This window comes from Dendropsophus ebraccatus, chromosome 8, assembly GCF_027789765.1.
Source record: "Dendropsophus ebraccatus isolate aDenEbr1 chromosome 8, aDenEbr1.pat, whole genome shotgun sequence".
Taxonomy (NCBI): domain Eukaryota; kingdom Metazoa; phylum Chordata; class Amphibia; order Anura; family Hylidae; genus Dendropsophus; species Dendropsophus ebraccatus.
Genome location: NC_091461.1, coordinates 51,264,406 through 51,289,070, shown reverse-complemented (window position 1 = coordinate 51,289,070; position 24,665 = coordinate 51,264,406). Strand labels below are relative to the sequence as shown.

Genomic DNA, 24,665 nt, shown 5'->3' with positions numbered 1-24,665 from the left:
CTACACTCTGTAAGCACAGATAGATATATGAAAGGTACCATGTGAGTCCTGGCCCTAACAGCTATCTAAAAGTGTCATTAGGGTGGACCCGTTCTGCCCACCCCTTTGGCATTGTATGATAGATCTCTTCCTATACCCAAATAGGGAGGTCTCTATCAATCAATGCAGTCTTCCTGTCACCTGAGAGTTTATTATTGGCCGGGCCCCTGACAGCTGTACTGCCAGTACTGCCCTGGGACACCCTGCTGATAAACCTAGGCTACAAACAATGCCAGTCAAATGTGTTAATTTCTGCCACATTTTGAAATAAAATTTTTGGGAGCTCTGATTGTTATTAATACATGTGTAATTTGAATTATTTTTTTCTTTCTTTCCAGGATGGGGAAACTTCCATTGATATCGCTGAGAGATTAAAATTCAAAAAAATCTTGCATCAGATGAAAAAGTCTTCATAAAACTTACAGAAATAGGTTTACATCCCTTCCATTGACTGTATAATTTATGGCCTCTAAAGCAATGAGTCTCAACTGTAATGTTAACAGATGCTTTATTGTAAATTTTTTGTATATTTTTTGTCATACATTATAATAAAGTATTAATAAAAACAGCATGAAGATCAGTTAGAGTTGTTTGGAGTTGTAGGACGTCTTATGTTTTAGAGGCACACAGACACACAGGATGCTTCTAATGCATCACCGCAGCAAAAATTAGAAGGGGTCTACCAAAGTTCCCCAAGTTCACTCACCTGATTTTGTTCTGCTAATAGAGACACAGCCCACTTTATCATTGTTGCATATAAAATCTAGGGATCAGAAGCTGTTCATCTGCTACAACAACAACTGGTTTCCCCTCTATGGGTATGGTAACATGAAATTCAAAGATGAGCAAGAAGAATTCCCAACCTATAAAACTGCTTATTTCCCTAGGTGCTTCTCCATGAAGGACTCGAGAGATCTAAATAATGGCTTCTTTAATAACTATAAAAGCAATGCATATAAAAATGTCTTGGCTGGATACTTCATTGAGTGCACTTTGTTTACAATTGCCGGTAAACTTTGAGCTCACTCAGGTTTGTTGAATCACAAGCTCGTGGCATTTGTGGCTGCTAAAGTCGGATGCAGCCATAAGGCTGTCCAGAGAATATGGATAAAGCCTTTGGCTGCTCACAACTGACAGTGATTGGCTGAGCAGGCTGTTACCCACGAGACAAGTCTATCTCAGAAGTGGAGGCAAGATAGTCTCGAAGGGACACTAGAGACCCATAAGAGGATGTCGATAGGGTACGTAAAAGTAAGAATACGCTGTTTGTTGTGTTCTCTTCATGGGCAGCCCAATCGTTTTGCTAGGCTCTGTGATCGCCTTGTCAGCTGGCTTCCATTGAACTCCTGTCTTTCTGGATGTCTTGAAAAGCTGGATCCAGTCCTGGAGATTGTGAGCAAGGCAATTTTTGCTGAAACGTGTCAACCAGTGTTTGTCTGTTCCTCTGTATTACCCCGTGTAAAATAAAGAAAGTCGTGAAGCTTTTACTCCAAGGTGCTCCAAATATGTTGATCGTATTCTGTATTTTTCCGTGCACCGTTTGGAGAGCAAGAGTCGGTGAGCTGACCAACAAGGGTTTGTTGTGTTAAAACCTTGCAGATGTAAAACTGCATTTTTACTGCTGAAAAAAATTTTTATGACTTGGTATGTGCAACTGGCACTTGCCAATCATTCCTGGAAATATATGTCTAATACCCAGGGCCCCTGAGTAAACTCTGCAGGGCCTACTGGCTCCTCCCTCCCCCACAACACATGTTAGGCAGAGGGGGAGTGACATTCAGGAGCCCCATGACGGGTTGGCCTCCCTTCTGGAGTGGTGAGTTACTGGCACTGTCAGGGATTCCTGGGGTGGGCACTATCAGGGCCAGCAAGGGGGACTAACCTGACAAATTTCCCTGGGTCCCCAACCGCAAGGCCCCTGAATCTATTTGTGCAAAATCATACTACCAGGTGTCCCTCTTTTGTAGGGACAGGCCCTACTGTTTGTCATCAGCTTCTTGCAGGCAGCATACAGAAGACAGTATGTGAGGAAAGAGGTATATAACAGGTGTATGTGGGGCAGTGTAAAGGGAGAAATAAGGGGCCATAGGGACCTTTATTTATATATAGGCACCAAGAAAAAAGCCTTGATTGTGGGAGCAGTATCTTGAGAACAGTATATAGGCGAGCATGTGGCAGCATATGTGGAGTGGGGGGTCTGGGAGCCTGGCACTATTAGTTTGTGGTTTCAATTTGCGCCTCAGGCAGCAGAAAATCTAGAATCGGCCCTGCTAATACCATACCACCTAATATTCCAAAGACATTAGCAGGTATTCCTTGTCCCTCCTCTTCTCACTGATAAAACCAGTTACAGATATCTAATCGATAGTTCACCTGTACTTTTTCAGGAGCTCAAGGATTTTGTTGTACATCCTTTGTGGGGCATCAATACCCCATATGAAATCTAGATGCTGCCATTGTGGTATCTCTTCATGGAATACCAAGTTACTGATTTTAGAGGTTAGTAACTGAACATCCAGCGTGTCAGCAAGCCAGTCATTTCCTCCACTCCATAGAGCGGTGGGGACATTCATCTTTGTTACATCATATAAAGGGGGTGTGCTCTGCAAAAAAAACAAAGAACACGTTTAAAGGTAAAAATAAGGACAATGAAGTCTCCTGTCATCTTACTTAAGAAGGATGACCCCACTGTGGTCAGCATAATCTAGCTTCCCTATGGACATTGTGAACCTGTACATTACTTTTGAAAACAAGAGCAGAGGTTTGTGTGTGTGTGTGTGGGGTGGGGGGGGGGGGGCAGGAACAACATAAAAAATATATGTATTCTTTTAATTCATTTTATTTTTTTCCATACAAAATTTTTAAAAAAGCATATATAATACCAACATTGGGCAGAAAGATACAAATAACAATATAATCTTTTACAGTTATGACCTAATACTGTTTACCCGATCTGTTTCATTCATCAAGTTAATACACCAGTTCATAATCAAGAAGAGAGATCTATGAAAAATATTACTTTACTGGAAGAGTAGTACATGCTTAGAATGACTCAGGCCATTCTGTGACACAGCTGTGTCACAGAACGGCCAGTGTCAGTGAAGTTCATCTTGGCCAGTACTGCAGTATTGGCCAGTTGAACTTCTTTAGAATTGGGATGTGGGCACATTCGGGTGCACCCCCATTCCAAATCAGCATAGCCGACAATGTTAAGTGTGGCCAAGCCATACTTTACCTTGTCTGCTCTGTCAGTCTTGTGCGGCCGCTATTAAATAAATATCAGCCGTACAAAACTGACATGCCAGTTTTTCGTGCAGCCGCAAGGAATTCTGGCCGGAGTGTTTACAGAGTGTATACACTCCAGCCAGAATCCCATAAACTTAAATGTAAAGTATATTTTCAATTAATCATGGCCGATGTTGCAATATGCAACAATGGCCATGATTAATTGAAAATACACATTGTGCAAACTTAGCCTTCATTTAATAATGGCCGTTGTAACACCAGCCGTTATTAATAGCATTGATTGTAATGGAATCCCAGCTGAAGAGTATACACTCTATATACACGCCGGCTAGGATTCCTTGCGGCCATAGAAAAAACTAACATGTTAAATTTGTGAGGGTGCTATTCATTGAAAAGTGGCCGCACAAAACTTAAAGAGCAGGCAAGGTAAAGTATGGCTCCGGCTGCAATTTACATTGTGTGCTATGGGTGATTGAAATGCAGGCGCACCCGAATGTGCCCGCATCCCAATTCTAAAGAAACTGCAGTACCGGCCGGGTTGAACCTTACTGACCTCGGCAGTGTCTGTGTGTGAACCCGACCTAATATTGTGCTGAGATAACACAGTGACGCAGCTGGATACTAGGCTGAAGTAGAAGGAATGACTTCTGTGATAAGGATATTGAAACGTGTTTGTTGTCTCTATGAGACAGGATGGTGAGCTGCTACGTGCCCTGGCAGGTCTAGGCTGTATGAATATTACATGGACAGCTATTTATTTAAATACATAAATTGGCTACAATCTCCTTAGGCTTAGACCAGGTCTCAAAACTTAGATCCATTGTAATCAGATAATTACGTCTTCATTAAAATCAAGAACTTTAAAGTAACCTTCGAGTTTTAAAGGAAAAATATACAAGAAAAAAAGATTACCTGGTTATAATGCTTCATATTTCCTTCATAGCCCCAGTCAAAAGCCTGTAGTCTCCCAGTGTGGACAGCCTAAGTAATAAGGCACATATACAAATATTTTTTACCATTTCCCATTGTAGTGTTCCATTGCATATATGGAATATACATTGCAGACAGTGTGACTACATATCTCACAACTGACCATTCTTCTTGTTTCATCTATTTGTATTTGGATAGTAGGATGTAATGGAGGTGATTATGTATGCATATTATTACTCTGAACACAGCTTCTCCTCCGCATGAGAATTGCACTATTCAGTTTTCACATGGCATATAGCAGTAAGGTAATACAAAAAAAATGGTTATTGGTAAATTCTTTATTTTTAAAGTCTCTGTCACATTTTCCTCTTATTAAATCTAGGTGTAGAACTGTTCCCTGTATAGCACGGTACCTGTAACCAGTGTTTCATGTTTTGCACAGAGGTTCCAGCAGGGCAAAATGAAGTGTAGACATGAACACGCGTCTAAAGGATAAAAAAAAAAAAAAACTACAATGTTTTACACAAGATTCATTACAGAATAGAATTTAGAGGTTCTGTGACCAAAAACTATTGAATGCCTACCACAGGACACCTGGTACCCGCCCCCCCCCCCCCATTCCCCCCGATCATCTGATCAGGACAGCCACAGTGCCAGCAATAAACAACATACTGGAGCCAGAAGCCTTGGCTGTGCAGTGTTGGCACTACGTTACTGTAGAGCAGCTCCCATTCATTTAAATGGAATCTGCTCTACAGTAACCCAGCAACACCTTCACAAACAACTTGGAAATGAGACATCTGATTCCTATACAGTGGGGGAAAAAGGATTTAGTCTGTCACCAATAGTGCAAGTTCTCCCACTTAAAAAAATGAGAGGCGTCTATAATTTACATCATAGGTAGACCTCAACTATCAGAGACAAAATTAGAAAACAAATCCCGAAAATCACATTGTCTGATTTTGTAAGAATTTATTTGCAAATTATGGAGGAAAATAAGTATTTGGTCACCTACAAACAATCAAGATTTCTGGCTCTCACAGACCTGTAACTTCTTCTTTAAGAGTCTCCTCTTTCCTCCACTCATTACCTGTAGTAATGGCACCTGTTTAAACTTGTTATCAGTATAAAAAGACACCTGTGCACACCCTCAAACAGTCAGACTCCAAACTCCACTATGGTGAAGACCAAAGAGCTGTCAAAGGACACCAGAAACAAAATTGTAGCCCTGCACCAGGCTGGGAAGACTGAATCTGCAATAGGCAACCAGCTTGGAGTGAAGAAATCAACTGTGGGAGCAATAATTAGAAAATGGAAGACATACAAGACCACTGATAATCTCCCTCGATCTGGGGCTCCACGCAAAATCTCACCCCGTGGGGTCAAAATGATCACAGCAACGGTGAGCAAAAATCCCAGAACCATGCAGGGGGAACTAGTGAATGAACTGCAGAGAGCTGGGACCAATGTAACAAAGCCTACCATCAGTAACACACTACGCCGCCAGATCCTGCAGTGCCAGACGTATCCCACTGCTTAAGCCAGTACATGTCCGGGCCCGTCTGAAGTTTGCTAGAGAGCATTTGGATGATCTAGAAGAGTATTGGGAGAATGTCCTATGGTCTGATGAAACCAAAGTGGAACTGTTTGGTAGAAACACAACTTGTCGTGTTTGGAGGAAAAAGAATACTGAGTTGCATCCATCAAACACCATACCTGCTGTAAAGCATGGGGGTGGAAACATCATGCTTTGGGGCTGTTTCTCTGCAAAGGGGCCAGGACGACTGATCCGGGTATGTGAAAGAATGAATGGGGCCATGTATCTTGAGATTTTGAGTGCAAACCTCCTTCCATCAGCAAGGGCATTGAAGATGAAACGTGGCTGGGTCTTTCAACATGACAATGATCCAAAGCACACCACCAGGGCAACGAAGGAGTGACTTCGTAAGAAGCATTTCAAGGTCCTGGAGTGGCCTAGCCAGTCTCCAGATCTCAACCCTATAGAAAACCTTTGGAGGGAGTTGAAAGTCCGTGTTGCGAAGCGACAGCCTCAAAACATCACTGCTCTTGAGGAGATCTGCATGGAGGAATGGGCCAACATACCAACAACAGTGTGTGCCAACCTTTTGAAAACTTACAGAAAACGTTTGACCTCTGTCATTGCCAACAAAGGATATATAACAAAGTATTGAGATGAAATTTTGTTACTGACCAAATACTTATTTTCCACCATAATTTGCAAATAAATTCTTACAAAATCAGACAATGTGATTTTCTGGATTTGTTTTCTCATTTTGTCTCCCATAGTTGAGGTCTACATATGGTGTCAATTACAGGCCTCTCTCATCTTTTTAAGTGGTGGAACTTGCACTATTGGTGACTGACTAAATACTTTTTTTCCCCACTGTACATTGTTTGTTAAAAATGCCATGGGGGTGTCTGTTGTCAGCACCCTACCGGTCAATTGTTGGTAGCCTATTCTGTGGATGGGCCATAATAGGTTTTGGCCAGAAAAACACTTTTAAATGTAAGTTTTTTTGTGATTCATTTGTATAGCTAGAATCATTAACCCTGTGTGTAAATAGGCACTGTAAATGAAATAGAATTTGCATGAGTTTTCAGCATCCTCTACATAAATTTTTTTATATTGTTTATATGAAGACTGATATAATATCTTTATCCAGTGCATCTTGTTATGGCAGATTACATAAATATTTGCTTTATACGGATTGATAAATTTTTTTAGCAATGGACAGAAGTTTTCATTCCGCCTTTAGTTTACATGTTGAACATACCATGTTTAGGTTCCGTTTATTAAATCCACACAGGAGGAAGAAGATGTTGCCGCATAATTCATCCAATGGATAGAAATTGCAAAAATGTCTGGCGAAGAACCTAGTAAGTCTTGTTTGTGGCATAAAGATTTTATCACCGAACAGTGGCTAAAAAAGGAAGCAAGATGAAAGACCTTCATATATGATATCTATCCACCACCCCTACATACACACCAAATGTGGGATGTAAGGCTGGGTGCACACGTTGCAGCCACAGGGTGGTAGTATGCTGTGCAGGCGAGGACAACACAATACCAATGTGTGGCTCTAATGTCTAATCCCAGCACCCCTCCATGTACCGATTATTGTAATGTTTTTTTTTTAATTGTGTAAGGGCCCATTATGCAGCTTCTGGGGGGCCATGACACAGGCCAAAAACTGTGCCATGTAGTGTGTTGGTTTAGCCTGCAAGTTACTGATGATTTACTAACAGTTGGTTCAGTTTGTGGCTGCATTGTAATCACCTGTCGCCATGCTCATGTGCTATGCCATGGTTATCCCCAATGTGCAGTCAGTGTTGGTAAGATGGCGGCCCCCATAATTTGGCTCAGTAAAAATTAAGCTAGGCGATAAGATCTACTTCTGTTGGGCAAAGAATCATGTCTTGCCTTGAAGTTCCCTGATGTTCTAAAAACAGCAGGAAACTGCATACTATGTGGCTGAGAACAATGTGTTTTTATAATACTACTTGTCACATACAGCACCAACAAATATAGCTGCTTCCCTTCATGAAGCAAGTGTAATAAGATGGCATTCCTTCAGTTACTAGTCACTGACCTGGAAATGTAAGATATTGAGAATTTTTATGTCCAGCTCTTTGTGTGTCAATTGCAATTCTATTATTTTACACTTTGGTTATTCATTTCTAAATATTTTGGCCTAAAGGGATCCATATTAGGGACGAGCAAACCGGCCGAGGTTCGAGTTCGTATGATTCCCACCTTGCTCAGGTTCGCTCATCCCTAATCCATATGTACAACCTGTGCATCTGAAGCAAGGGAGCATTAAGTCTCACCTTAAGGCTGGGTTCACACTACGTATATTTCAGTCAGTACTATGGTCCTCATATTGAAACCAAAACCAGGAGTGGATAAAAAAAACACCTAAAGGATCTGTTCACACAATGTTGTAATTGAGTGGATGGCCGCCATATAATGGCAAATATTTGCTGTTATTTTAAAACAACGGCTGTTGTATTGAAATAATGGCAGTTATTTACTGTTATATGGCGGCCATCCACTCAATTACAACATTGTGTGAACAGAGCCTTTCTGTGTTTTTAATCCACTCCTGGTTTTGGTTGCAATACTGACTGAAATATACTGACTGAAATATACGTAGTGTGAACGCAGCCTAAAAGAAAAACACGGCATGTAATGGCCTACACTAATTAGTTTTTAATGCCTTGCATTTCATGGTTTGGCATATCAAAGTATTTTATATAGCACCTTTGAGTAATAGAAGTGCCCCACATACTGCTCTAGTATTGCCTGTATCCAACCCTGTACCTTAATCAAAACAGGCGGTAGGTATCTGCAAGCTGCAATTGGACCAAGAGGATGTTGAACAGTAGCCACAGGAGCAAGGGCAAAAAACATTTTAATTTTTTTTGCCAGTTGAGGAATGGTGGAAAACGCAATAAATCCTGTAACGGAAAAATAAGAAGGAAAATATATGAATCAATTTACCAAAATAACAAAAACATTTTTTTTTTCAAAAACCTGCACAAAAACATGTAGGAAACAGCTTCTGACATGGACAGAGGTGAAAGGATTGGAGGAGGACAGAGGATTGGAAAGACTACATGACTTCCTGTAGGGCATACAGCAGCTGATAAGTACTGGAAGGCTTATATTTTTAAACAGTAGTAACTTACAACGTATAACTTTCTGGCACCATTATTCCCTGGAATATCCCTTTAAGGTCGGTGGAGTAAAAATTTTGTGGGTGCACCTTTTGACAACTATTTAAAAACTACCTGACCCTTTCATTTCGGCCACATGTAGGAGAGGTGGCTGAGCGTGCATGGGGTCCTTTCTACTGACATGTACGTTATAATTCATACTTACCTATAGTAGTGCCTTGTGAATGACCAATGTAATATAATTGCTTCTGGCCTGTTGTTTGTAAAATAAAATCGATAACTGCTGGAAGATCTTTCTTTGCCATTTCATCATAACTAGAAGTAAAAGGGTTACAGGGTTAAAGGGGCTGTCCCGATATCTTTTTTATGTTTTAATAGTGGCCACTGGCCAGGCTGGGCTGAACAAGTTAAAAATCTGCACTGCAATTACCATTTTCTAGTGACGCCTTGACACAAGGAATTGCCCGCTGGCCACAGCGTTTACCTGCATGACAGAGAAGGCACTAACTTGTGTCGAGAAGAGACCAGGAAGTAAAGGCAGTATACAATATGACGTCTTATTCACAATCAGTAGATATCACTTTTACTTTAATCCGGTAAAGGCCCTATTCCACGGAACGACTATCGGCTGTATTCGGACGATATCCCCCGTTACGGACGATAATTGTCCCGTGGAATTGACAGCAATGATCAGACAACATTGTTCATGTCGGCTGATCGTTGCGTCGTTTGTCTTTCAAACATGTTGAGGGTACGTTCACACTTACCGGACCCGCAGCTGATTCTCTGCTGCGGATCCGCAGCAGATCCGCAGCGGATTTCACTTAAATAACTGAACACAGCATCAAATCTGCACCATCAAATCTGCTGTGTATCTGCTGCAGATCTGCTGCGGATCCTGTAGGTGTGAACGCACCCTGAAAGACAAATGACTGATACAGCAACAATCTGCTGCTGTTGCTCCGTAGAATAGAAGCGTCAGCATCAGATGCTGCTGTATCCTATGCTGCGCTTGTTTTCTCTTGTCAGTCGGCCCGTGGAATAGGGCCTCAAGATATAAGCAACCCAACAGCTTAGACCTGTTTAACCCCTTCATGACCGACAGTAGCGAAATTTGATGGGGGCAGGGGCCCACTGTGATCTCCAGAGATTTTTCGCTGAATTGGGTCCCCCGGCATCCGGCAAGTGCTCTTGGGAAGGCACTCAGCTGCTGGATGCTGAGCCTGGCCATGTAATCACTCCTGTTGCCGAAGGCAGAGCAATTCCGCCTCCAGCCACAAGAAGCCGCTCCCTTCCCCCTGCACTTGACGTCACACACACAGAGCAGGGACTCTCTGAGTGAGCTGACTCCTGAGGCTGACTGTGACAGTACTGCGTTGCAGGTAATTATGGCGTCCTTTCTTTTTCTGGGGGGAAAGGAGGTGTGGGGTGTGATGTGCTGGTCTGGCCAAATGAAGGGGACCTAATTTGGAGTTACAGGCTACTGGGGGGATGCAGCTTGGGGTGTGTATACCTGCTGTATTGTGGAAAAAATGGCAGGCTGGTGGTAAGAAGAGGGTCTGCCATGTGTCCACTTGGTAACTGCCGCTTCTGCCATGAGATAGAATGAGCTTTCCGCCTCAGGCAGCAGACTCTGCCTCACTAGGGGACGGCTGCACAGCACAATCCCTTACTTTCACTTTCACTCATGAAGGGGGAGGAAAGCCCAGCACCACAGCAGAGCCGACACACATTAGAGCTGACTGGAAGGTGTGTGCCCTGTCCCCTCCACTACTAAACCCCTCATATCTACCTATACTATTACTACACCCCTCATCCACTATACCTCCACTACTACACCCCTTATCCACTATACCTCACTACTACACCCCTTATCCACTACACCTCCACTACTACACCCCTCATCCACTATACCTCACTACTACACCCCTCATCCACTATGCCTCACTACTACACCCCTCATCCACTATACCTCACTACTACACCCCTCATCCACTATACCTTACTACTACACCCCTCATCCACTATACCTCCACTACTACACCCCTCATCCACTATACCTCACTACTACACCCCTTATCCACTACACCTCCACTACTACACCCCTCATCCACTATACCTCACTACTACACCCCTCATCCACTATACCTCACTACTACACCCCTCATCCACTATACCTCACTACTACACCCCTCATCCACTATACCTCACTACTACACCCCTCATCCACTATACCTTACTACTACACCCCTCATCCACTATACCTCCACTAATACACCCCTCATCCACTATACCTCACTACTACACCCCTTATCCACTATACCTCACTACTACACCCCTTATCCACTATACCTCACTACTACACCCCTTATCCACTATACCTCCACTACTGCACCCCTTATCCACTATACCTCCACTACTGCACCCCTTATCCACTATACCTCCACTACTACACCCCTTATCCACTATACCTCCACTACTACACCCCTTATCCACTATACCTCACTACTACACCCCTTATCCACTATACCTCACTACTACACCCCTTATCCACTATACCTCACTACTACACCCCTTATCCACTATACCTCCACTGCATAACCCCTTTAAATTTTACATGGCCGTATATGTGAAAAGTAGAAAGCCTTTTACACTGCTCTCAGTCCCTGTTCTCTATGAGTAATGTAGTTGAATATTTCCTTTATTATTTGAAAAGGAGTGTCTTCTGCTGAGGTTCCCTATGGGTAACTTAATCGGTTGGGGGGCCCACTCAGACTTGCTCGCCCCCCCTAGACTGAACCCCTAGCTACGCCCCTGATGACCGAAGATGTTCGGGTCAAAGTGAAGCAATGTTTCTCCCCACATTCTAAGAGCCATAGCGTTTTTATTTTTCTACCTACAGGGTTGGTTGGGGCGTCATGAGCTCTAGTTTTTACTGGTATCATATTGGGGTTAAAAAAAATGTTTTTTATTATAATTTTTTCTAGTATATAATAAAAAAAAAATCAGCATTGCTAGTTTTTGTTTGTTTTCTTTGCTTTTCATTTACGCTGTGCACAGATCGAAGAGCCGACAGGACGGAGGTAAGTAGCTTACCTGCCGGTACAAGTGATCAGAACCCGATCAGTCAGTGACAGGTGCTCATCCTGTCACTGACTACCTTAAACGTCGCGGTCGCTATTTAAGGGGGTTAATGACAGGCAGCTGTGTGACTGTGGCTGTCATTAGCTCTGGCCATACTGATGTGTGCAAGATATACATTCCTACTTCCCAGGTGCAATGGAAATATATACAGATTGTGGAGGTTAAGGGGTTAATCATCGTCCCAGTTTCCACACTGATCTGCTCTCTGGTGGCCAGAAATCAGAAGGATTCTGAGATAAGCTTAGGACCTGGCTCGAGAAGAAAAATATGTAACTGAAGTATTTATAAAGCTACTTAGGAATTTATGTAGATGTTAACTGGATTGTGAAAATGGTTGAAATGCTGAGTTTCCCTGAGGCTTCTTGTTTTCTAATAGTCTGCCCTCCATTCTACTAGTTCTGGGGCTGCTATAGATAAATTATCTGGTTCTTATTGCGTCCTACTGTGGATGTAAAGCGGCGTGATTAAAAGGAGGATGCTTGGTGGAAGAGATATCAAGAAGTGCCTCATGTAAATTTAAATCCATTATTTGCTGAAATACATTAAAAAGTCACGAGTGGGTACAAGGCCATGGGTGGGTACATGTGTTTTCAGCATTAGAGCCTGTTAGTCATGGTTCTTAAAGTGTACCCGTCATCATAAAATATTTTGACATGTCTTCACGATATAATGATTTTTTTTTTTAAATTAGGTTCTTAGCAAACCATTTGATCAAACAGAGTGTACCATCTTATCACCTTAAAGGGGTTGTCCAGCGAAAATCTTTTTCTTTCAAATCAACTGGTGTCAGAAAGTTATATAGATTTATAATTTACTTCTATTAAAAAATCTCAAGTCTTCCCATACTTATTAGCTGCTGTATGTCCTGCAGGAAGTGGTGTTTTATTTTCAGTCTGACACAGCGCTCTCTGCTGACATCTCTGGCCCAGACAGTAACTGTTCAGAGCAGGAGAGGTTTTCTATGGGGATTCCCATAGAAAGCCTCTCCTTCTCTATAGATTTCTTGTCTCAGCCAGAGATGTCAGCAGAGAGCACTGTGTCAGACTGAAAATAAAACAACACTTCCTGCAGGACACACAGCAGCTAATAAGTATGGGAAGACTTGAGATTTTTAATAGAAGTAAATTACAAATCTATATAACTTTTGACACCAGTTTATTTGAAAGAAAAAGATTTTTGCTGGACAACTCCTTTAATATGTCTTTATAAAGTGGCTTTCTGCAGCACACTTGCTTGAAATAATCTGTTGCAGGGCATACAGTAGATCTAAAACTTTACACGTAATGTAATGTTTATTTTTGTACGTTTTTATTTGCAAACAGGGAATCTTATATCTATATAATATATACATTTAACAGTGCTGAGTTTGTAACAACATATCAAGTTATATAAAATGCAATTACCATAGATACATAAAGGAAACTTCCTGTGCTTAAAAAGATTCCTCAATATTCCTTGAGGCCACATACAATAGAAGAAAATATGTACTTACCTAACGCTAGCTCTTATTTAGCTCCTTTCAATCCCCATTGCTCCTGTCATCTTTCTGCTTCCAAGAGGAGAGCTCACAGCAGAACCTGCCTGCTCAGCCAATCACTGTCCAAGACAGTACAAGGCTGTGGCCAATAACAGGCTGAGCAGGCAGATTTAGGTGTATCAGGGGACTTGAGGAAACCCAATAGGAGCTGCGGGGGACCAGCAGAGGACCAGGGGTAGGTGAGTATTGTCCTATTTTTCTTTTTTTTATAAAGTCTATTGAGTAAAAGCAATGTTGTTGTTGTTTTTTTTAAAGAAACACCGTAACACCCCTTTAATATGCATGTGTTGTTTGAATGTGATGCATTGGATGATATTATATATATATGAAGCAAAATATGCGAACCTAAAAGCCCAGTATTCACTGCCTCTAGGAGACAGAGTCTTGTGCTTCTGAGACCATGTGTTACCCCGACTGTTGCCCATCCACACATCGTAGTCTGCATCGGCCAGGATGAAGCCCAGGCTATTGTATTCAAAGTTAGTTATCCAGTTGCTGGCATCGGCAAGCAGGCCATGCTGTAGGAATACCACCGGTTTAGGCTCTAGAGTATTAAAGGTAGAAAATTCAATTTGTTAAAAAATCTAATCAAATTGTAAAAATATACAGCAGGTACTACAGTATATATTATATTTTTCTTACCTAAAAACAGCTGAAACAAGAAGCAGGAAAGAATGAATGAATATATGATTAGGATTACAAAAAAAAGCAGGTGCTAGTAAAAACATTTTAGCATTGCTTACTTTTCTACATCTCCCTGCTTTGTAGCTCTTCTTTAAGGGTTAACAATAATCGTGACTACAGTGGCAACTACACTATGTGATAATCCTTCACCTACAATATCTAACATAGATATAAGGCTATGTTCCCACAATGTACTTAAAGGGAACCATTCACCCCGTGGCCCCCGGCAGAAACTGACATACAGTGACATAAAGGTCAATGTACTTACCACATCACTCCCGGTCCCATCCCGGATCCCGTTGTTGACACGGAGAAATCACTGATTCTTCTTCTCGCGCCCATTATGGTAATGAGAGCCGCCGGGTCCGAAGTCCAGCCTTCTCCCCGCCTCCGACACTTGATTGTCGCCGGGTCCTCTTCCTCCTTGTCTTCTTTCTTCTCGCCGGATCCCGCACAGGCGCCGTGACAGTCGTTTTCGGCGCATGCGCAGTTCACAATTGTAGCCGCTCCGCCGCTTCACTGTTAACTGCGCGTGTGCCGATTGTCTTGAACACGTATCCTGTTTACCGTGCAGGCGCAGAAGAGGTGATGAGAACATCGCAACGGTGCCTGTGCGGGAATTTGTCAGAAGACTGAAGATGTTAATCAAGTTCCAGGAGGCGTGGATGGGCGGCGACGAGAAGAGGACCTCATGAATAAGTTGGACTCGTCCGTCGTTTCCTATGGACGTTGGACTCATTTCAGCTCATTACCATAATGGGCGGGAGAAGAAGAATCGGCGATTTCTCTGTGTCAACAACGGGATGCGGGACGGGACCGGGAGCGATGTGGTAAGTATATTTACCTTTATGTCACTGTATGTCAGTTTCTGCCGGGGGCCACGGGGTGAATGGTTCCCTTTAAGATCACAAAGAACATGAACATTATTTACGGCCACTGTTTACCAACAACAGACGTTCTTTTCTATCTTTAGTAATTTGTGGGGACATAACCTAAGTGAGTTACTCACTATTTTCACTTCACCACCACAAACGTGAATGTCACCAATGTGAAAAATAACTTCACCTTGGCCAAAATGATGAAACGTTATCAGTGTTTTAAGTGCATGTTCCTTTTTACTGCCATCAAGCAGTGTAGTTTGGACCAGGCCCACTGTAAATTGCTCTTTCTACTGTATGGAATAAAGTTGCCTATATCATCAGCCATTTCGGACTATCAAAGATGTCTTTTGATCAGACACCGACCTGATTACAAGTATGTAAAAGCATTTCCCTGTTCTCTCCTCTTTTTTGAGTCAGTGTTGTGAAATTAGAAAATATGTTTTTATAGTGCACCCTGAAAAAGCTAACAATACATTTGAAACAAGAAATTAAGAGCCCGTGGAGCCTCATTAAAAAATCTCAAAACACAGGACCAGCCAGATATCCCTCCGGGAAGGACCCAGCCAAGGGGGGGCTCCTGTAGGGAAACCACCAAAACCACCATATTAAGTGGCCATAAAAGTCAATGTAATGACAAGGGCAAAACCAAGGCTAGGTAACCATCCACATACAGCTGTTTCGAAGTGTTGCCCCTTATCAGTGTGGAGCAGGATTCTGGCTAGGTGGGTGCAATGCCTAGTAGAGCCATATGGAAACGGATCACTCAGGGAGACCAGGCAAAGATAACACTGCCGGCTGCTAGTGAAAGCGCTCAATGCAGTGAAATCCTAGGTGCATTGCTGCCTAGTCCTGTGTTTTGAGACACTTAAATGAGGCTCCATAGGCTCCTTTTGCATATTCATATATCCCAGGTAGAGACGCACCAATGATTTCACTGTATTGAGACAACAGTGTTATCTTTGGCTGGTATCCCTGAGATGAGTGACATTTTTTCCATAACAAATTAAGTATGTTGTAGATAACTTCTTGTTCTAGAAAGAACTCATATGTGCCATAATGCATTTCTTTCTGACAATTTAACTTTAAGTGCTCAGTAAGCAGAGAAGTGCCATTGATCTTATCAAGAGTTCTCAAGAGAGTAACTCAAGTGAATGAAAAAATGTTCAGGGGAAAGAATATTAAATCAATATTTTCAAATGGAAGAGGTGCTAGAGATGGGGAACTGTGTCAATATGACCCTTTAATGCAGTGTTTCTCAACTCCAGTCCTCAAGACCCCCCAACAGGTCATGTTTTGCGGATATCCCACACAACGAACAGCTGTGGCAGTTACTGGTGCACTGACTATTATTATATCACCTGTGTAATCCTCAAAACATGACCAGTTGGTGGGTCCTGAGGACTGGAGTTGAGAAACACTGCTTTCAGAGTATTTCTACAGTAGATTACAGGTCTGGTATTCCTGTCTGCTTTTGTACATACAATACATATGAATTATGCAGCAAAAGTTAACATTTTACTTTCAATATCAGATTTGGTTGACAACAATAGGCCATCAGTGTTTGTAGGTGAGGAGGGGGGGGGGATCCCTACCGATCAGCACAATGAAGGATGTAATTGTGGCAACTGATCAATAAAACACATCATGGCTTAAAGTGACAGAATATGAATGATTTAATAACCAGCTCTGTCAGCTCTCTGTAATACTGTTCATCTTTGTCTGCAGGAACAATCTTTAATATTCTCCATAGAGTAGTTACCATTATGTAAATGGAAAAAATGCAAGGGAAACCAGCAAAATATACCTAGAGAATGATGCTTAGTGCCATGTGGTATTCTGTTGACACTGAGTATGTAGCCATCATCTGTGACCACCTTGTATTCCTCACTGGGATACCCTCGATAGGTGATTAGCTCTGCCTATAACAATAATATTAGATAAGGCTGTATTATTATAGGTTTTTGTTACATTAACCCTTCAGAGTGGTGACAATGTGGTTATATGTCTTTCACTGCAATGATTGAGCCTCTGAGAGTCCCCTCCATGATACCAGTAGTACACACAGTTATGCTATTTTATGACATGCTGGTGAAAATGCACTAAACAGGCTGGCATTGTGCTGGGAAATAACTTCCAGAACACTATTATAGATGTTATGTAGAAGGAGAAAGGGTTACTGATACAACAGTTTTGCAAGATGATATAGGAGCAAAGGCAGGAGGTGATTAGATACATGAAGCAACACTTAGTAAGGAATAGGTTACAGTAAGCAATGAGCTACTGTTGCTGCTGAGATGAAAGGGAAGCCATAATTTACCTTTAAAGGTCAATGCAGGTACCAGTAGTGGAATATAACAGGGGCGTTTCGGGCGGCAGCCCGGGGCCCTGAGCTCCTGGGGGGCCCATGACCATCCAAAAATACTTTCAGTGGTGTACTGTCTCCTGGCTACACTTCCGCCATGATTTGCAAAAAATCACTGTTTTTTAATGGCAATTTTGCACAAATCAGGACATCATGACATTATCTATACTGTACTATGAACGCCAGGCTAGTGCTGCCATAGTTACAGTGGGGTGGGGGGGCCCAGGCTTGGTGAACAGCCCGGTGCCTATAGTAAAGTTAATCCGCCCCTGGCAGGTACCTCTGCAGACTAGACACAGCTTGCTGTTACACACTTTTGCCCTCTTTACAGCATAGAGCAGTAGCTATGCCCCACCCCCACTTCCTGTGTTTTGTTTTGCTTTGTATGTTTCCAGACAGAATTCCCCTGACAACAGGTAGAAGACGGAATATTTCAGGGAAGGGAGACTGCTAGTAGCCAAAACTGTAGAGCAGGGGTGGGGAACCTCCGGCCCGCGGGCCGCATCCGGCCCCTGAGACCTCCCGATGCGGCCCGCAGCTCCCCTGTGATGCGCGCCGCTCTGTAGGAGGAAGGAGCCGGCATACACAGCATCCTCCGGTGTCTGTGACAGCTGCCGGATACAGGAGGATGCTGTCTATGCCGGCTTCTTCCCCACTAGAGCGGCGCGTGTCTTCAGTCTCCTGCGGGCCGCGCGATGACGTCATTTCATCGCGCGCCGCCTGCAGGAGAAGACCGGCACAGAGGACCTGGGAGAGAAGAGGACATGGGCAGCGTGGGAGCGGAGGTAAGGTGAGAGGGATGTTTATTTTTTTTTTATTTGGGGGTTAACTAGGCCACCAGGGACAAGACTGATGGGGGTGATAACTAGGCTGCCAGAGACATGCCTGATGGGGGTGATAACTAGGCTGCCAGAGACATGCCTGATGGGGGTGATAACTAGGCCACCAGGGACATGCCTGATGGGGGCGATAACTAGGCTACCAGAGACATGCCTGATGGGGGTGATAACTAGGCTGCCAGAGACATGCCTGATGGGGGTGATAACTAGGCTACCAGAGACATGCCTGATGGGGGTGATAACTAGGCCACCAGGGACATGCCTGATGGGGGTGATAACTAGGCTACCAGAGACATGCCTGATGGGGGTGATAACTAGGCTGCCAGAGACATGCCTGATGGGGGTGATAACTAGGCTACCAGAGACATGCCTGATGGGGGTGATAACTAGGCTACCAGAGACATGCCTGATGGGGGTGATAACTAGGCTACCAGAGACATGCCTGATGGGGGTGATAACTAGGCTACCAGAGACATGCCTGATGGGGGTGATAACTAGGCTACCAGGGACAAGACTGATGGGGGTGATAACTAGGCTACCAGGGACATGCCTGATGGGGGTGATAACTAGGCTACCAGAGACATGCCTGATGGGGGTGATAACTAGGCTACCAGAGACATGCCTGATGGGGGTGATAACTAGGCTACCAGGGACAAGACTGATGGGGGTGATAACTAGGCTACAAGGGACATGCCTGATGGGGGTTAACTAGGCTACCAGAGGCATCACTGGGGGGGTTAACTAGGCTACCAGGGACATGACTTGGGGGTTAACTAGACTACAAGGGGCATCACTGGGGGTTAACTACAATAGCAGGGGCACTGGGGGAACAATACTTTGCCTTGCCCCAGGTGCTGCAAACCCACGCTACTAACTGCCGCGCACAGTATGCGGCCCTCGAATGATTTTATTAATGCTTGACCTGCCCTCGACATGGAAAAGGTTCTCCACCCCTGCTGTAGAGCTTTAAGGGAGGGGAGAGCTAGGAATACTGTCCCTTTTATCAGGTGTGCTATATATATTACATGTCCATTCTATGTAAATCATATTGTACACTGTTGTTCTGTTGTACTTTACTAATAAAGCAGAAGGAAAAGAAAATGCTCTATGATCTGTAATACATGAATAATGGTAAAAAAAAATAAAAAAGTTCTTCAGCAGGACACCGGTAACAGTAATGAATGAAACCTTAGTAACCTTTATTTACATCAATACAAATAAGGAAGTAAAACTTACCACAGTCATATATGCTTCAGGGTCCGGAGGATAGGGAACACATTTATTTCTGTTATAACCGACCAGCACCTGACTGGCACATCCATATATCATAATAGTCATTGCAAACCAACTCGGCATTTTTGGGCTATTCGGAAGAAAAAGCACAGGTATGTCAATGACACTTGAGTGTCCTTCATAAAATCTTACACAAGTGCATGGTGAAAGAAATACACTACAACTCACAGGATTCTCTCTGTTAATAATTCTGTAGTCTCTTCCCCAGTGCACCAAAATCCAGAAATTAACTCTTTTATGTATCTTACAGTGAATTGCACCACTTTAGGCTGGGTTCACACTACGTTTTTGCAATACGTTTTTTTCATCTGTTTTTGCAGGAAAAAAAAACAATGAAAGAACAGATGCATTTGTGTGCATCTTTTTGATCAATTTTTTTCATTGACTACCATTATAAAAAGTGGATCAAAACGCATAAGTTTCTATAACGTACACAGAAAAGTAATCGAACACTTTTTTGTTTACGTAAAAAAAAAAATAGATGCGTTTTGAACTTTTTTTTTAATAACGGAAGTCAATGGAAAAACGGTTCCATTGGATGAAAAAAAATTGGTGTGAACCAAGCCTTATTCAGAGATGCATTACAATTCTACCAATACATGCAACAAATTATTAACCCCTTAGCGACCCATGATGTATCTGATACGTCATGGTGCCGCGGGGGGTGTTCAGAGCGGGGTCCCAACGGGCCGGGCAGTGCATCTATTAGCCGGTTCCCGTTGACGCGCTGGCTAATTAAGCCTCTAAGTGCAGCTGTCAAACCAGAGGCTTTAAACCGTGCATCCCTGGTGTCTAGTGGGACGGATCTCCCCCCCGCGATGCGATCGCGCGGGGGGGAGATCCATTCTTCTGCCCGTGCCGGGCCTCAGCGTCGGAATGACGCTGATCCCGGCTCGGCAATAGATTGCTATGGCCTGCAGCAGGCCATAGCAATCTATCACCGATCTGACCGATCTTTGCTGTGTATATACACAGCATTGATCTCTATGAGAGATCAGTGCTGTGTATATACAAGTCCCCAAGGGGGGCTTCTAGTTACAGTAAAAAAAAAAGTAAAAATGTTTTTTTATTAATAAAAAATCCCCTCCCCCATTAAAAGTCCAAATCACCCCCCTTTTCCCATTTTATAAACATAAATAAATAAATAAACAAATAAATAAACATATTTAGTACCGCAGCGTAATCGCCCGAACTATTAATTAATCACATTCCTGATCTCGCACGGTAAATGGCGTAAGCGCAAAAAAATTCCAAAGTGCAAAATTGTGCATTTTTGGTCGCATCAAATCCAGAAAAAAATTAATAAAAAGTGATCAAAAAGTTGCATATGCGCAATCAAGGTACCGATAGAAAGAACGCATCATAGCGCAAAAAATGACACCTCACACAGCCCCATAGACCAAAGGATAAAAGCGCTATAAGCCTGGGAATGGAGCGATTTTAAGGAACATATATTTGTTAACAATGGTTTGAATTTTTTACAGGCCATCAGATACAAGAAAAGTTATACATGTTACATATCATTGTAATCATAATGACTTGAGGAACATGCATAACAAGTCAGTTTTACCATAGGGCGAACGACGTAAATGCAAAACTCCCCGAAATCAAAACAATTTTTTTATTTTTCAATTTGACAGCGCAAATGATTTGTTTCCGGTTTCGCAGCATATGTTATGGGAAAATAATGCCCGTCATTGCAAAGTACAATTGGTTTCGCAAAAAATAAGCGCTCATGTGGGTCTCTAGGTGAAAAATGCAAGCGCTATGGCCTTTTAAACATAAAGTGGAAAAAGCAAAAGTGCAAAAACGAAAATTGGCTTTCACTTTAAGGGGTTAAATTCAGAGGGAAAAGCACAGCCATTAATAAAACAACCAAAATTAGGCGTACATTATTGAAAAAAATGCCCCCATAAAGTTAAAGGGGTATGTCACTCAAACATAACTTTTGATATGTTGCTGCCCATAGTGAGAGTAACAATTTCTTCCATACTTGTTATTACCTATTCAGTCTCCTTACTCCAGTTCTCAGCTGCTGCTTTCTGCTGAAGACACAAAAATCTGTGAGCTTTTCTTTCTGTCTCCCCCCTCCCTTCTGAAACAAATAATGTAAAAAAGTCCCTGACTGGCTTTATCTGCAACTTTGTAGCTTGTAATTGTAATGCTGGGAGGGTTAATCTAAGGTCAAGTTGCTGATGAACTCATTTTTAACACCCCACCATATTGTTTTGAGAAAGTAAACATGGAGTCAGAGAAGCCTGGTTGAAGCATACCCCTCCTCTCCCCTCTGCTTTTAGGGATCAGATGAAGACCATTATAGGGGTATGCCAGCAAAAAAAAAAAAAAATTCTATCAAATAAACTGGTTTTAGAAAGTTATATAGATTTGTAATTTACTTCTATTTAAGAATCTCAAGTTTTCCCATACTTATCAGCTGCTGTATGTCCTAAAGGAAGTGGTGTATTCTTTCCAGTCTGACACAGTGCTCTCTGCTGCCACCTCTGTTCATGTCAGGAACTGTCCACAGAAGGAAAGGTTTTCAAAGGGCATTTGCTGCTGCTCTGGACAGTTTCTGGCATGGACAGAGGTGGCAGCAGAGAGCACTGTGTCAGACTGGAAAGAATACACCACTTCCTGTAGGACATGCAGCAGCTGATAAGTACTGGAAGACTGGAGATTTAGAAATAGAAGTAAATTACAAATGTGTATAACTTCCTGAAGCCAGTTGATTTGAAAGAAAAAAAAAAATCGCTGAAGTACCCCTTTAATGTTCATTGGAAGGTTGGGAGAGATAACTTTTGGCCAAACAAACGCTACTATTTGAACATGTACCTGTAACATTTGAACATGTAAAAAAGCAGAACTATGACATCTCACAAGCAGCATAACAATAGAAAGTGTTTAGTTATGTATGATGCAGCTTGCCCTTCTGACTACTTCTATATACCACAAGAAGACAAATATACTATTCAACGATATAACCTTGTTTACAGGTGCACAACACACGTATGGAAATTGGCTTGGTGTACTGTACAACAAATACAATACAATCTACATCTACAGCTCTTGACCTTAATAAAAATACGCTGCTATATACCTCTCCTCTGGATATTAGACAGCCAGGCTGGAGCTCAATGGTGGTAAACAGAAGTCCTTTCGATGTGCAGCTCATGGGTGTTGGCTCCTCCTGGTGTCCTCCTTGTGTGCTTTTAGGTCTCCAACCCTGGCTATTATATGTTATAGATTCCAGTATATTATAGCCCGTACATTTTCGATTGGTCATCTATGTCTGATTTCTTACATTTTTCAGGTTATTCCTTGCTCTGATGAATAGAAGTGATTGGAGTGTTGTGTCGCTACAGAATTCAAGTTCTTCCTGGAACACCTAATCATTTTATTGGCAAATGGACTGGCTTTATAGCACTTTAAGTTAATACATAACAACTATACTGCTCTCTTAATGTGCTTGAACTTTAGCCAGATGGACCCAATCCAAAAAAACCTGTAGAGTATTATTAGTAGAGTATTCTCAGTGATGCTTGAAAGATTGTGAATTCTTAACACTAAAAGAAATTTCCCAACAATTTAGCAAATTATGTGGGATTTTGTATTTACACTATGAAAGTTACGGTGCAGGTGACATGTTATCTGTATTCTGTGGGTCAGTGTGATTACAGCTTAGGGCCCTATTCCACCGGACGATTATCGTTCGCATAATCGTTAACGATCTCAAACGACCGCTATTGCGAAAGACCTGAAAACGTTCACTCATTTCCATGGAACGATAATCGTTACTTATGATCGTATTTGCAATCGTTTATTCTTCGCTATTTCTTCGGTATTGCGAACGACCGAACGATGTCTTATTCAATGTGAAAGATTTGCAAACGTTTTGCGAACCAGCAACGATAAAAATAGATCCAGGTCTTATAAAGCGATCAACGATTTCTTGTTCGGTCGTTAATCGTTAACTGCATTTCAACCGAACGATTATCGTTTAGATTCGAACGATTTAACGATAATCTGAACGATAATCGTCCGGTGGAATAGGGCCCTAAGGATGAGCGAATTTACATTACAAAAGAAACAAATAGCTTCTTCTGCCTGGGGTTCAGCGGCAGCCCGTGTATAACCTCAGTGCCCATTTGTTTAGTTTGCAATCTAAATTCGCTCATCTCTAATTACAGCTATGCCCAATTTATATTTTTTTGCTTATATGCTTTTTGTTTTATTTTAGTACTTGTATATGTGTACTTAATGTAAATTATAAAATTAAAATATATTGCAATGACATTTTAAATATGTAATAAATATAAAAAATTGTAATTGTTCTGATCCCCATAACTTTTTTTTTTATTTTTATGTTTATGCTTTATTACACCATGATTTGTGGGTTTTCTCTGAACCATTTTAGGATTTTTTTAAACCTCTTTTTTATAGTTTTTTTTTTCTGATGTATGATATGACCAAAAATCAGCAATTTTTTTTCATTCACACCATTTACTGTGCAGGATTAATTGCATTATACAGTGGTACCTCGGTTCTCACACTGCTTTGAACTCAAACTGTTCAGTTCTCAAACAATATTTTCAAGGAAAGTTTGTTTCAGTTTTTAACTCTCTCGTTTCTCAAACACTTTTTTTGCACCCAGTCCTGAAGTACTGTAATACCTCTGATTTCTAACTGTTTGGTATTCAAAAACTTAACAGGAAGTAACATTCGGAATTCAAACCTTGCTCGGTATCCAAACATTTTTGTGAGCATGGATGGTGAGTTGTACCTGGTGAGTTTACCACTGGGGAGGCCTCACATACAGTGCAGTACAAGACTGCTGGAGTGCATATACAGTACAGTAGTAGTACAGTCAGTGCACCACCATCTCCCATCCTGTACTGTATAAGCCTGCTGGAGTGCATATACAGTACTGTAGTAGTACAGTCAGGGCACCACCATCTCCCATCCTGTACTGTATAAGACTGCTGGAGTGCATATACAGTACAGTAGTAGTACAG

At 42.2% G+C, this 24,665-nt stretch overlaps 2 protein-coding genes across 7 annotated transcripts in view; one reads left to right on the top strand and one right to left on the bottom strand.

Annotated features, from left to right (window-relative positions):
- Window positions 1-619, top strand: part of ANKRD22 (ankyrin repeat domain 22) — a 44,245-nt gene extending 43,626 nt beyond the window's left edge. For all 3 annotated transcript variants that reach the window (XM_069980346.1, XM_069980347.1, XM_069980348.1), the window contains exon 7: window positions 378-619. In XM_069980346.1, the coding sequence (XP_069836447.1) occupies window positions 378-455 (78 nt within the window). In that variant the 3' untranslated portion in view covers window positions 456-619. The remainder of the gene's footprint in view (window positions 1-377) is intronic.
- LOC138799332 (lysosomal acid lipase/cholesteryl ester hydrolase-like) lies at window positions 531-23,026 on the bottom strand. Of its 4 annotated transcripts, none has more exons than XM_069980342.1 (11): window positions 22,751-23,026; window positions 21,657-21,698; window positions 19,597-19,723; window positions 16,964-17,078; window positions 13,940-14,138; window positions 9,119-9,228; window positions 8,558-8,694; window positions 7,011-7,157; window positions 4,629-4,700; window positions 4,198-4,266; window positions 531-2,642 (listed from the first exon to the last, which is right to left on the bottom strand). In XM_069980342.1, exons 3-11 carry the CDS (start codon window positions 19,714-19,716, stop codon window positions 2,409-2,411), a joined length of 1,203 nt encoding a protein of 400 aa, XP_069836443.1. In that variant the 5' UTR covers window positions 19,717-19,723; window positions 21,657-21,698; window positions 22,751-23,026; the 3' UTR covers window positions 531-2,408. The 4 variants fall into 4 exon arrangements, with proteins under 4 accessions (XP_069836443.1, XP_069836444.1, XP_069836442.1 ...); XM_069980343.1 differs by having other exon boundaries at window positions 21,657-21,695; XM_069980341.1 differs by lacking the exon at window positions 21,657-21,698.
- Between the last annotated feature and the right edge of the window lie 1,639 nt (window positions 23,027-24,665).